At 39.6% G+C, this 15337-nt stretch overlaps 1 protein-coding gene across 1 annotated transcript; it reads right to left on the bottom strand.

The window, feature by feature from the left end:
- Nucleotides 1-5331: 5331 nt before the first annotated feature.
- On the bottom strand, nucleotides 5332-5928 carry LOC132212705 (putative methyl-CpG-binding domain protein 3-like 3). The gene has a single exon (XM_059658712.1). It carries the CDS (start codon nucleotides 5926-5928, stop codon nucleotides 5332-5334), a length of 597 nt encoding a protein of 198 aa, XP_059514695.1.
- Between the last annotated feature and the right edge of the window lie 9409 nt (nucleotides 5929-15337).

Raw genomic sequence — 15337 nt, 5'->3', positions numbered from 1 at the left:
GTGTCCTCATAGAATTATATTTGAAGAAAGGGGACAAAGAAATGACAGCAATTGTGATAACAGCGATTTAAGAATAAATAGAATAATCAAAGACTGACTGGGGGAAGGCTGCCTTACATTATGAAGGCCTCTCTGAGGTGGTAACACTGGAGCTGAGACCTGAAGGATAAGATGTAGCTGGTCATGTGATGGAAAAGAGAAAACGGTTTAGGCAGAAGGGATAGCAAGTGTAAAAATGAGTAAAATCTTGGAGTGTCCCAGGCATAGAAAGGACACTATTGTGCCTGGGGTACCGCTAGTGAGGAAAGAGTAGTAAGAGATGAGATTTACAATGTAGGCTGAGCCATATTATGAAAGGCTTTTAAACCTAAGCTAGGAGTTGGGACTTTATTTTACAAGCGATGAGAAACCTTTGTAGGGTTTTAAGCAGGCATTATTTATTTTATTTATTACGAGGGCACAGGCCAGGCCTAGGGACCTTACTGGTGCATGTTCGGGGCGGGGATGGACGCGGGAGGTTGGTCAGCTGGGAAGAGACCATGGGAGGGCTCCAGGGCGTGTCTGGCCTATCTCGCTCAGTCCCAATCAGCTGGACCCCAGCAGCAAGCTGACCTACCGGTCAGAGCGTCTGCTCTCTGGTGGTCAGTGCACGTCATAGAGAGCGGCTGAGCGGCCTTAGCATATCTTTAGCATATTATGCTTGACTGGTTGAACGAACAACCAGACGACCAGACACTTAGCATATCAGGCTTTTATTGTATAGGATAAGTGACAGGGCTTCCACATTGGCACTCGGGGTAGCAGTCAAGGCTGGAGATGTGCATTGTTAGTATTTAGTCAGGCTTCTGTATGAGATCACCTCTCAAGGGAATAAAGAAAATAAGCTCAGAGAAAATACTCCAAGGAGGACAATGAAAAGGAAGGCCTTGCGGGCAGGAATTTAGCAAGAGAAAGCACCCTGGTTAAGGCTCATTTATCTCCTAACTTTGCCACAATTTGGTCCTGCCAGAATACCGGGTCTACGAAGCTCTACATTCGCTTTGATACCTTCCAAATTAGTTGCCAATTTTGTTCCAGATCTAAAGTAAATACATAAACACAATACAGAAATGCATTATTAAAATATGTGGACATGACAAATATTTTACATGTGTTTATTTAGCCCTAGATGCTTATGACTTATGGACAAGATAGATGCTGGATCATCAGTTTAGAGCATGTACTTGACCATGATGCTTTGGCTATTTTTTTTTTTTAAATATATCGTTATTGATTTCAGAGAGAAAGAGAGAGGGAGAGAGAAACAGATGAGAGAGAATCATTGATTGGCCACCTCTTGCATGTCCCCCACTTGGGATCGAGGCCACAACCCGGGCATGTGCCCTGACCCAGAATTGAACCATGACCTCCTGGTTCACAGGTTGATGTTCTACCACTGACCCATGCCAGCAGGGCTGCTTCGGCTATTTCAATTTTTTATGACTCTCAGAAATGAAGACTATTGTTAAAAGGTCTTTCTGAATATGAGTTTTACCTATAATTCAAAATGTTTCAACTTATTATTCTCACCCTACCTTCCCAATCCATACTTTCATGAATAGAGACCTAAACACACACATACAGACACATAAATAAACATGCACATACTATCTAATTATTAGTAAATGGAAGACTTGGAGTTCTAATTCAGAATTACATTTCAAATACTTACATTCTTATGCACATTCTTAATAACAAACATTCAATTACGTACTTATGTACAATAGTATCATGACCTATGCCTTATAAATTTCTGTTAAACGGCGCAATTATTTGTAAATACTAGAATGTTCAGGAATCTAGGTAGCATGAACACATCTTGGGTTTCTGAGTATAAGTCTATACATGCAGCCATTTTTAAAAACATACATAAATTTTCTAAATCCTATGATTTTTAATGCTAATGTTTATAATGCATGCGACGAGATTGATGCCTACCAGATGATTTGAAGAACTCAGTCCAATCCCATATAATAAAGAGGGAATAGGCAAATTGGCCCTCATGCCCTCACAAGATGGCTGCTTACGACCAGGCCGGCAGGGGGCGGGTTAGTGAGGGACGACCAAATGACTGAACAACAGGCTGGGTGGGCTGGTGACCAGGCTGGTGGGGGGGGGGGGGTGCGGGGGGGGGGGGCGGCGGGTGCCGTGAGGGGCAATGAGGCTGGCAGAGGGGGGCAGTTGGGAGTGACAAGGCCAGCAGGGGGGCAGTTGGGGGCAACCAGGCCGGTAGAGGGGGCCAGTTGGGGGTGACCAGGCAGGCAGGCAGGCAGGTGAGCGATTAGGAGCCAGCGGTCCAGAATTGTGAGAGGGCTGTCATCCCCCAAGGGGTCCTGGATTGGAGAGGGTGCGGGCTGGGATGAGGAGGACTCCCCCCTCTCTGTGCATGAATTTCATGCACCAGACCTCTAGTGAAATATAAAGGACCTCAGGGTTCACATAAAAAAAAGAGAGCAATGAAACTGTAGCAGCAGCTATGGGCCCGTGGGTCACACTGCACATATCAGAAAGGAGAAGGTAGCAAGATTAACATCTTAAGAAGAGAAGCATTTTTCATTGTGGTGTAGCATAATTTAAAAATTATGAATCCTATGTTTTAAAAAATGTTAAATGCAACATCATTTCTTTAATTTCAAATGATATTAAGGAAGTCATGCTAAATAAGTATTTAGTAAGTAAACAATAAAAGAGTCTACCTGGGAAATTTCTACAGTGGCTTTGCTTAAAGCTTCAACACATGCCCACAGCAACCACATTCAGTGAGGCTATTGCTCTTACAAATAGTCCTAACACAAGGCTTTATTTAACCGTGACTTAAATATTCAATTCTTGCAGCTTAATTAATTGATTTCCCTTCTTCTTTTCTTATTTACATATTTAATTACACATTTCTTCCCTTATTTACATATTTAATTAATTTCTTACTTATCATCTCCTACCCTCAGTCCTCTAACAGACTACAGAAAGTCCCAGTGGTCTCAGCTCCTGAGAGCTGGATGTCTTTTAATTGCTGATAGGGTTTTAATTTTTATACATCACTATGGGTAACATTCCACCCCCAAAGGTAGCTGTGACACCCAACAAAGCTAGGAGATGCCATAAATCTAACAAATACCCTATCTCAAGATCAATTGTTCGGATTCTTAGCCATAATCTTTTCCCTTCCATTGTGTCACTGAGACCTACTGCCTGACTACATTCTATATTCACACCAAGGCTGCATTTGTTTGTCCAATCAGCAATTATTTATTGTGAGTTTATTAATACTCAAAGCACTATAGCATAGTGTTTAGGAACGTGGACTCCCTAGTTTGGAATACCAGCTTTGCCATCTACCTGTTGTTTAACTCTGAGCAAGTTACATAACCTCTCTCTTCTTCAGAGTATCCATTTGTAAAATTGGTATAATGATAGTATCTGAGGACTAGTATGACTGAAGATATATTAAGCACTTAAAAGAATGTCTGGTACATAGTAGGCTTTTAATGTTATACATTGCTATCATTTTAATAATTATAATTGAGATGTGCTTGTGTATTTTATGTTAAGTGCTAGGAATACATTGCTAAAAAAGACAAACCTTCACTGAAGATGTTGTTAGGCTGGCGGGGTAAATGCATATACGATACAGATACTTTCAAAATAATGGATGCTTTCATAGGAGTATGTCCAGATCTTGGAATATTTACTTTAAATATAGAAAACTTGCTGATGGAAAGTGATTACTACAAAAAACTGAACATTTACTTCTAATTTGTTTACAACAAAACATCACATTTTTCAATAAAAATGAAACAGTTTCTCTGGAATTCCAAGAAACTCTGGGAACAAAATCATTTCAGCTCTTTAAGAGTGCCATCTTTTTGTTTCAATGTGCTGCTAATCTGATGATTTTAAATTCCAGCAAAATAGGGATGATGTATTCTTTGTGGACACAAAGATTTCTAGGAAATTCCAGAAAAATCAGTATCTACAAATTTCTTCGTAAAAACATTCTTTCTAATATGACTATCACATATGAATTCTTCTATTTACTGGGACAGATGAGTAACTTAACTATGAGCGTTAGGTATGGTTGGGGATGTCTGTAGATACTGGTTCATGTAGTAAAATGGCTTTTTTATTATGACATCAAAAGTTTAAAACATGGCAAAGTTAGTGAGATAGAGGCGTTGTGAGTTTTCCTTCAATATCTAGAAACCAAAGTAGGAATACTGCATACAAAGTCCTTAATATATGGTATTATTTGCTTGCACATGTCTTTCCTACTGACTTCAATGTACTGTGATTTCCTCAGTGTCTTGTACTGAAAACAAGGGAACGTAAATGATGGAGTGTGTTTTGGGTTGCTGAGCTATTTAGGGTTACTCATTTCACTACGCTGGCCTCCGCAAGTGCCAATTTTATGATGATAGAGTTATACTCCACTTTATGCATCAGTAGTAGACTCCAAAATTGCATGTAAATCAAAACTCGATTTAAAAGTAGTCTGTTTTTAATAGACCTTATGATGAATACTTCATCCTATTATCATTTATGTTTACAAATTTTAATGTTGTCACTTGGATTTTTAAAAGACATGGTAAACCTTTTAATTAAAAATACATCCAGTGGTTTTCTAAGATGGAAGAAAAATCTGAAGAAGAGAGGGAAGGGTGAAGAGAAATACTGGTAGAAAGCTTGAAGTAAGGAATAAAATAAGCTGAAGGAATAAAACATACTTAGGCACACCCAACATACCCCAGTCTTTTTAATGCCTCCTTCTCTTCCTTTGCACATTCCTATTCTATTTCCAAGAGAATGCAATTTAAATCTTACTTCAATTAGTCCTTTTAATTTCAGATTTTAGTTCTTGTAAAGGAACAAAATCTTTTTGAAGATAGCATGTCCAGAAGTCAATGCTAACCTATAACTAGAAACAATTGCCTTTTTATGGTCCATATAAATGTGTACCAATGATTAAAGAAAGAGATATGTTAGAAATATTGTTTATAAAAAATGAGTTCAAATGATACAATCACATGGAACAGATTGTAGGGGTGGGTCATTACCACTGTGAAAACTCCCCACCATGCTATATTTACATATCATGTATTTTATTTGTCATAAACTCTATGGGGATAATTCCCATTTTAGAGAGAGGTACTTGCTAATCGTCACTTAGCAATTTTTTTTTAAACAACAAACAACATTTAATTACTTAAATTAAAACAAAGATACAATTTATGTTAGAATGGGATATAATAGCAAGTTCACTGAAGTCAGATTTGCATGAAATCAAAACATTCTTCTTCATTCCTGGCTCTCTGCCTCCCTGGCCAGCCTGTCTTCCCTCAAAGCCACAGCCAGTCTCTCTCTTGCTTTCCTCACTCTGAGATTCTGTCTCTGGATGTCTCCACGGGTGACCAGTTGCCTGCACAGAAGCTGTGGGTCCCAGAGACCTGCTCCTGGGATCATCTCTACCTCATGTAACAATTGTGCTGCGCTGGGCTGGGGACTGGTGTGTAAAGACTCAGGACCAGCACGGCCCAGAGTTTCACGCCCTCTTCCTGGTGCAGTTGTTCTCATCACATTTGTCACCTCCAAAGTATTTAGAAGTTCCCCTTCACTGCTGCAGGCCTGGAGCCCCTGCAGTCTCCTGTAGGCACTCATCTGCTGGGGCTTCTCCAAGGTCTCCTCCTGTTGCCTGCGCCTGACCACATTGTCAGAATGGGCGGTCACCTTGGTGACTGCACTTTTAAAAATGCAGCTGGTCAGCCTCATTGGATGTTCAGTCCGTTCCCGACGTCTCCGCTTGCTCATGGCTGAAACCAGTTGTCTCTTCTTCGCTAAAGTCTCTGGCATCATGTTTCTCTGAAGCTTTCCCAGAGAAGGCTGGTTTGTCTTCATGATTGATCCAGGCTCCCCCATGGCTGCTGAGCTGTGTTGCTGGCCCACTCCTGACACGCGCACAGCCTGTGGCTTGCTCAAAACTGCCCAGGTTCTATGTTTTACTGTCTTGTTACATCTGTATTTATACCAGTTAATTTTAATCCTGTCAATCTCTATTCCAAAGGTTAGGGCGTTTCTTATCTCCATTCCAGGGAGTAAAGATTATGTGGCTTAAGCATGTTTGTTCGTAGTTAAAGTGATTAATTACCTGCCTGGCACTTAGTTAAGGGGTTTTATTCCCTCCCTAACTTCAGGGAAAAATCCCTACCTGGGGAAACAATCTTTCTCAGAGAGGTGATCTTGGTTAAAACATATAGCGCCAGGAAGGGGAGCAAACTTATTAAGAACAGTATGCCATATATGCCAGGTCCCTTGAAACATATGCTGTGCAGATGTTTCTTTCCTGACTTAGCAATTTGAATTAATTGAGGTATGGAGTATATGCCAAAACATTTCTTTGTAAAAACATTCTTTCTAATATGACTATCACATATGAATAACCAATTCATCTATTTACTGGGACAGATGAGTAACTTAACTATGAGCGTTAGGTATGGTTGGGGATATATATGTATATGCTTGTTCATGTAGTAAAATAGCTTTTTTATTATGAAATCAGAAATTTAAAAGCATGGCAAAGTTAGTGAGATAGAGGAGTTGTGAGTTTTCCTTTAATTAATTTGAAAGGCAGCTGCACTGTTTCTCTCATCTGAGCAGGACATGTTTAGTCTACTGAGGTTAAGTAAGGGCCAATCATTTTGAAGGTTGTGAATTTTTCCAAATCCTTCATGATTTAGGTTAAGTCCATTTGTGCCATCTGCAAGTGTGCAAATTACTACATAAAATACCAGTAACAATAATAATTTGTATAGCATTTCATACTTTAAAAGTCTTTGTTCTGAAATACTGAACTGGATGGGACAAGGGCCAAGCCCAAGCTTACAAACAGTGCAGCTGGAATGAAGTATCTTTATTTCACAGAAATTATGATACCTTCATTGGAGACATCTATAATAATAAAAGCATAATATGCTAATTAGACCGGACAGGCAAATGACTTTTTGGATGAAGCCGGGACTGTAAGGGGTGAGCACCTTGCATGAATTTCGTGTATCGGGCCTCTGGTAGTATTAATAAAAATAAACAATATCTAAGAATAAGTCAGCCTCCTTTCCAGTTTAATGAAAGGGATGTTTGATTTTAATGCTTCATTGAATTTACTTTGTCCTAACCAAACATGCAATCATAATTAAATTAACTGTAGGCAATGTTGCAGATTCCAAATCCTTTCCTTCCCACGCTTTAGAAATGAATGCAGTACAGAACATTCTTATTTGTGTGCAAATATATAGGGCAAAACAATCATTTTTTTCATCAAAAAGTGATACATGATTAAAAATTACCATAGCAAAAAATTAAAATTGGAATTTCTTGTGAGAATAATTGCTTATACAACATAAAATGAGTTATATTAATTTTTTCATATCAAGCCAAGTCTGGTATATGAAACAGGACACCTGTTCTTTTAAGCTAATATGAGAGCAGTGATTTCATCAGAAGACATTTTTACTAATTAATTTTATTCGTGGTCCATTTCAGATCATGCAAGCAAGGTCATTTTTAAGGGCACTAAAAGGATTCTTTGTCTAGTGTGGTTCCTGTATACGGCTGAAAAACATACGGGAGAGTGCGTGGGAAGGAAGCTCAGACTCCAGAGCCCATCCTGGAACCACTGAAAGGGAATTTCCGGGAGGTGTGGCTGGGGGCTGGCTGGCAGACAGGTGGGGACAGATTCTGAATATTTGAAGACTCCTTCCTAGGATTTTCTGAAGATGTTCCAGACTTGGAGAGTTTCCTCTAATTTATTTCACTAACAACCTGCTCCCCATGGATATTTATTTTGCATGACATGGAGCTCTCTAGATATTAAGCAACCTTATCTTCAAATGGATAACATTGACTTAATATCCACCTCATATAGAATGACCAACTTATTCTAAGGAATTAAGAATTCGAGTGTACTGAAAGAAAAGTAAAGGGTGTTTTAAAAAACATTTTGTAAGTCAAAAAAAAAAAAAAAAAAAAAGGAGAGGTGTGTGTGTGTGTGTTTTTACTCTTTATCTTGGGTTCCTAGAACACTGCCTAGTGCCTGCCTTGCAGAGAAGGTGTTCAATAAATACTTTTAAATCTTAAATGAAAATCTGTAGATATGGCACAAATGTTATCTCAGAAAATAAAGGTAAGGAATGCGTTCACAATATAACCAACTATTTTAGGCTCCTCCTGAGCAATGACATAGCGATGCACCCATCCAAGTCTTCTTATGCTTTACCTTGAATTACATTAATTTGCGATCACATGTCTGTGTTAACCAGATTGTAAATTCCTTGAGAGTAGGGGAAGTCATGTCTAGAATTTAATTTTTTTTTTTTTAGAATTTAAATTTTAACTAAGTTTAAAGAAATGTAGTGTTTTGCCCAAAGTCTCAGCAGTACTCAGACAGGGGACTCATCATGTCTGTCCACTCTGCTTTTATACTTTTGACTCAAGCGATTTCCCCCAGTTCTTCACATCATCCCTCCAGCACCTGGTACAATCCTTTACACATGGTGGAAAAATACATGAATCATTTGTTTATTTATTGTTTCCTATGTAATCCTTTGGTTCAGAGAAACATATAACTTCCTTAGTTCTGCATTGAGTTGTTTGAGTAAAACAGCCAAAATCAATGTGTGTACACACAGTATCTGAAGACACTCAAGAAGAGTGAATCATTTTCCCTGCTGTGGCTGCCACCATGAGATTTTCACATGGCTTTCGCCTATTCTGACTACAAGAGACAGTGCTAGAGAGAGAGAAAAGGCTTCCAGGGCTTTACTTCTCTGCTACACACCCAGAAGGACACGAAGCATAAAAGAAGACACTAAAGAGAGAAACAATTGGGTTTGAATCTAATTTCCAAGAAATGCTGACATTAATCTAACACCAAAGTCATTTCATGCAGGATTATTTGGGTCACAATGTTGTAAAAATATACCATATGTTAGAAATATGGCCATTATTGACAAGTTATGTCATTATAAATTATTTTATTAAATACTTTTTAGCAGTTTAAAGATAGAATATTAACTGTACCTGGTCATAACTAGAAATATTCATGTTAAAAAGGAAATTTTCCTTTCTTCCCTCATATTCACCAATGGTGAGTAGGTATTTTGGAACAGGTTCATTAGCTTATGAAAAACTTTTAAATATAATGGAGAAAACTGTGAAACTTAATTTGTAATATGAAATTGTCTTATATATGGCTGCCGGGGTCCAACCCCAGCAGGTCCACGGGTTCCCAAAGGCGTAGACGGAGTCGGTGAAGAAGGAAGGACACGGAGACAGTGTTCAGTTGATCAGCAGCCTAGCCAGGATCTCTAGCCAGGATCTCCAGCCAAGTTCTGGTCTGGATCTCCAGAGAGGTTCTGCTTCGGATCTCCAGCGAGGTTCTGTAGCCATGTTCCCTCGCTAGGTTCTCCAGCCAGGTTCTGTCCAGGCTCTCCAGTCAGGTTCAGTGTCCAGGTTCCAGTCAGGTTCTCCTGCCAATCTCTGTAGTCAGGTTCAGTCCAGGATCCCTTGCCATGTTCTCCCGCTAGGCTCTGTCTCTAGGCTCCGAGGCCAGTCTCTCGCCAGGATCCTCCGGCATGCTCTCTCCAGCAAAGTTCTGTCTCTAGGCTCCGTGTAGGTTCTGTCTTCTTGATTCTGTTCTAAGTTCTGTGTTCTGAGTTCTCTCTCTGTCTCTAGATTCTGAGTTCTGTGTTCTAAGTTCTGAGTGTTTCTGTCTTGTTACAACTGTATTTATACCAGTTGATTCAATCCTATCAATCTCTATTACAAAGGTTAGGGCGTTTCTTATCTCCATTCCAGGGAGAAAAGATTATGTAGTTTAAGCATGATTGTTTGTAGTTAAAGGGATTAATTACCCGCCTGGCACTTAGTTGAGGGGTTTTATTCCCTCCCTAACTTCAGGGGAAAATCCCTACCTGGGGATTCAACCTTTCTCGGAGAGGTGACCTTGGTTAAAACACAGCACCAAGAAGGTGAGCAAACATATTAAGAACCGTATGCCATATATGCCAGGTCCCTTGAAACAGCAAGGATGGACCAGCTCCCAGCATATGGCCATATGTACATGCATACATATGATCACACATGCATGCATACATAGTAATTTGAGAGAACTAATTATTTGTTTTGCTAATGGAACATCTTTATTAACTTTGTAGTGTTTTGATATCTGTAGGTGAATTTTCAGCTTTCACAACCTTATCAAATGTGGAAAAGAGAGTAAATTCACTGTGGCAAGGAATTGATGTTCATATTAAGAAGAAATAAATGGCAAGTATGAGGACCTAAAGTATTTTAGTATCACTTTGATTTTTAGGTCTCTAATTAATATCTACTTTTAGTAATGCTAGTTTTGAGATCACACTTTACTATAACAGGGTAGCAATCTATAAGACATTTTCCTCTTGATCATTTACATATACAAGTTAATAAAATAAAGTTACAGATTTTTATAGAAGGAAATACAAACACTTTAAAATCATCATCTGAAATCATTTGAATACATATTGCATAGCAGTGATGAAACTCAATTAATGGAACACCCCCAAAATGATAATCAGTTGGGTTCTGGGAAGAAAACACTGGTAGGAGAAAGACTAGCAAGTCTAATAATAATAAATGAAACCAAAAGTGATTAATTTGCACAAAATAATACTCCTTTGGTAAAGCAAATATTCTAAATGTCAACATTTTTCAATTTTAGTGCCTCCATTTAATTTCTAAGGTTTCCAAAGATGAGTCAATGGGTAAACTATACATTTGCCCCTGCAAATAACTTCCTTGACAAAAAAAGACCCAACATCAATCCTTATTGTCCTTGTCTACATGATGAGTTTAATATAAATGTAAAAAGAGAATGGAACTGTGGAATAGTTTTGGAAGTCAAATAAACATCATATCAGTATTAGAATTGTATATTTCCAATTTATGAAATGTCTATCTGGGATTGCTTTTAAGGTTTGTCACTTGATAGGGGCTTTATTCTTTCTCTGACTCACTCAGGGATAAACTAGATCTCCAATGGCAGTCTAGGGAGAGAAAGGTGATATTTTCTTCTTGTTTATTGTTTGGTCTTTAAGTATAAAACATCAGCTTTTTAAAGAAAAAAAATCTTAAAAGCCCAATTACATAATTTCACTTGCTCAAAATGTGGCTTATTGTTAATGTAATCACAGAAAAATGTTCCCACAGTTTATGAAATTCAGAGTCAAGTAAATAAGGCAAATTGCTATTGAAGGGGAAGTATTGATTCTCTTATCACAATAGGTGCACTTCAGTTTTGATATATGGGATTTTCTTTCTATTGCAGCAATAATTTATATTTAAGTCTTGAGTTTTGAGTCACCTTCCATGGCCTCTGTTGTTTTAAATCAGATGTTGCAACTGTGTCTAAAATTCCCAGTCTTTTGTTCTCTTTTGAAAATACTAAGGGCTACATGCTATCAAATCTGGTCTTGAGAAATTATAGAGTTACCAGTAACTTGCTTGACGAACTTCTGCAAAAACCTTCATTTATTGTATTCTCATATTTCTTGTCTGAACATGTAGAAGACTGAACAAATGGATATGTAATTCCCTCTTAGTCCTAATGTCTCTGAAGGTATGAAGTTATTATTTTTTTAACTCTCTATAGAATAACCATGGGTGCATATTGAAATCTATAGATGCCTTTTACATCAAATGCTATGACCAAGGACTGAAATTATTTCCCAACTAGTTTAGTTGATTTACTATCACAAAAGTATTAAACAAAAAATGCTAAGCAAGTCAGAATCAATCTTCCTTTTTCTGTGCTAACACAGTACACCATGCTTCTGTTAAAAGTGTTTCTTTGGCGGGAGTGGGGTGCAGGGGGTGAGTGGGGGAAAGAGGGGGCATCTGTAATACTTTCAACAATAAAGATAAATTCAAAATTATTTTTAAAAGTGTTTGTGTATTATAGCTGGATTTGTGGTGCATCATTCTATCTCACAAGATTGGAAAATTTATGATGAGCACAGAATTAAGGAGTCCTTTTTTTATTGCTGTTGTATCTAGCTCCAACTCAGATTTAAATAATACCATCTTGCATTTCTTGAGTATTGCTCTTTGTATGTAATATCTTGACTCCCCCCAAAAAGAATGCACAAAGTAGATCTTATTATCTTATTTTGTGGTTGAGAAGGCAGGCTCAGAGATATTTGTTCACTTGCCAAAAAGGACACAGCTGGCAAGGGGTGGGGCTGGGCTGTTACTTAGATCTGTCTGATGCTAGAGATCAAGCCCCTTCTATGATAGGCTTTGAATTTTCAAGACAGATGCATAACACCTGTTGAATCAAATGCATTTTTTTTTCCTTCTAGAAACACTGCATACCTAAAAACTTTCCCAAATGTGATGATTTGATCTGAGAACTATAAAAAGAAATAAGCAAGAGCAATTAAATTACCCACTCTAAGCCTCAGCTTTATCTCCCAAATGGGGATCTCACATTGAGATGTGGTGAGAATTCATTAAGTGCAAGTATGTGATGTGAGATCACTATGAGTCCGGCACAGAGAAGCTCCCAATGACTTAGATAAAAGCATCATCATCATCTTCATCATCATCATCCTTCTTCAGTACTATCCTATCTAATAAAAGAGAAAAATGGTAATTGGCGTACGATGATACCCTTTTCATTGGCTAATCAGGGCTATATGCAAATTAACTGCCAACTAAGATTGGCAGTTAACTGCCAACAAGATGGCGGCTAATTTGCATATGTAGGCACAATGCAGGGAGGTGAAAGGGAAAGCAGGAAGAAGCCCCCTGCCACTGACAGTGATCAGAAACCCAGGGGGGAGCTAAGAGCTGGGGGGCAGGGCAAAGGCGGCCCTGGGGCCACCTTTGCCCTGCCCCCCAGCCATGATCGGAGAATCAGGTGCCTTTTCCACCCTGGCCAGTGATAGCAGGAAGTAGGGGTGGAGCCAGCGATGGGAGCTGGGCACGGTCGAAGCTGGCAGTCCCGGGGACTAGGGGTCCCTTGCCTGGGCCTAAAGCGAAGCTCACGATCACGGGGCCGCTGCAGCTGTGGGTCCCCGCTGCCCGGGCCGGACGCCTAGGCCAGAGGCGTTAGGCCTGGGCAGGGGTGGAGCCTGCAACCGCGGGAAGCTGGGGGTCACCTGCCCAGGCCTGACACCTCTGCCAGAGGCCTCAGGCCTGGTCAAGGGGCCGATCCGGTGATTGGTGATCGGAGGGTGATGAGGGTCAACTCCTCTGGCCGAGGCATCAGGCCTGGGCGGGGGGCTGAGCCGGGGACTGGGGGGATATGATGGTCCCCTTGCCCAGGCCTGAAGCCTGGGTCAGAGGCGTCAGGCTTGGGCGGGGGGTGGAGCAAGCAATCAGAGGGAGATGGGGGTCCCCTGCCCAGGCATGATTCCTGGGCCAGAGGCCTCAGGCCTGGGCGGGGGCCAGAGCCAGTGATCAGGGGGAGATGGGGGTCCCCTGTCCAAGCCTGACACCTCTGGCGGAGGCATCAGGCCTGGGCAAGGGGCCGATCCTGTGATTGGAGGATGATGGGGGTCAACGCCTGAGGGCTCCCAGTATGTGAGAGGGGGCAGGCTGGGCTGAGGGACACTCCCCCCGACACACACACACCCAGTGCACGAATTTCGTGCACCGGGCCCCTAGTTTGTACATAAAACTCAGACATATGATGCAGAGGCAGTTCTTAATTTTAAATTGGCTCTTCCAGAAATTGATAAAAATCAGAAAATACTTCTTTGTAAGTTGTTTTAAAAGTGACTTGTGACAGTTTCCTGTATCTTTTACTTTTTAAAAATTGTTTAAAGTGTTACAAATAGTAGTACATGTGTCTCTTTTCCTCCCCCCCATTGACCTTCCCCTGTCTCCCCCACTACCCCCCCCGCACATGCCCTCACCCCCCGCCCCACCCCCAGTGTCTTGCGTTCATTGGTTATGCTTATATTCATGCATATCTTTTACTTTTAATAAATGCTGTTTTTTTAAAAAAATTATAGTGAATTCATTGTGCTAGCAGTGGTTCTTAACCTTCTGGCCCTTTAAGTATAGTTCCTCATGTTGTGGCCCAACCATAAAATTATTTCCGTTGCTACTTCATAACTGTAATGTTGCTACTGTTATGAATCGTAATGTAAATATCTGATATGCAGGATGGTCTTAGGTGACCCCTGTGAAAGGGTCGTTCGACCACCAAAGGGGTCGCGACCCACAGATTGAGAACCGCTGAAGGGAAGATGATATCTTCATTTGTGTGGGAGGGAAAGGTTAAGATCCAAAGCTTTAAAGATATATTTCTAAGCTTCCTTTTTACAAGCTTTGTATCATGAGTTATCACTGAGTTTATGCTACATATTTTAATATAGAACTAGAATTTTAACATAGACCTATATAAACAGATCTAACTTTTAATGAGCATTATTAAATATTTGCTGGGGAAAAATGAGGCTCTTTCATGTTTAATGCTACCAATCTAGGCTGAAGTTACTTCTAGTTCTCATATATTCAATATCATATTTGGTTATTAGAGCTAGAGGAGGGATTCTATAAGAGCAAAATACAGTAATGACATTTAGCTTTATTAAGTAATCTTTACTAAGTTAGTTGTTGAACATATAGCCAGTGATATGAACCAGAAGAGGCACCCACGGATCTCAAATCCAAATTTGGTGCTCCTCTATTTTACAAGAGTATGCTGGCAGACTATGAGTTTTTGGTGAATTATCCTAAATTTAGGGGTATGCATATGTGATAATCCAGATGAATTCCTATAAAAAGAATATAAAATAATATAAAACAATGAAAAGGATGAATTTGTAGCATCCTATTACTGTCATTGTCTTACGATTCTTTATTTGTTAAAGAAATGGTGGGGATACCTGATAGAATTGTATGCATATCTCCTGCTTTTCTTATGAAGAGGATAAATTTTTTTAAAAGAAAAGATTTATTACACTCATGAGAACCAAAATCAATGAACAGTTTGTAATATTGAAGAACATGTCTCGACTATTAGTAAAACCAAGAAGTTTTTTAATAGGAGTTCAGTCACTGCGTAATAATATCTTTGGAAAAAAGGCCTCTTTTTCAGTTTCACAAAATGTAACTTAATGCATTGTTGTATCCTGATAGATAACACCTCATCTTATTTTCTCTTGTGTTGTTAAATGCTCAGTACAAGTGTACACAGCACACGTTCATACCCCCACTACGAACCTATAGAGCATGTCATTGCAGTTGTTATCCAAACTTT

Source organism: Myotis daubentonii, chromosome 11 (assembly GCF_963259705.1).
Source record: "Myotis daubentonii chromosome 11, mMyoDau2.1, whole genome shotgun sequence".
NCBI lineage: Eukaryota > Metazoa > Chordata > Mammalia > Chiroptera > Vespertilionidae > Myotis > Myotis daubentonii.
The sequence above is the reverse complement of the archived record's forward strand: the minus strand, read 5'-3'. Positions and strand labels throughout refer to the sequence as shown.

What these genes read in the sequence shown, in the direction of transcription:
- LOC132212705 (XM_059658712.1), bottom strand. Translation starts at nt 5,928, where the DNA reads ATGAAGACAAACCAGCCTTCTCTGGGAAAGCTTCAGAGAAACATGATG.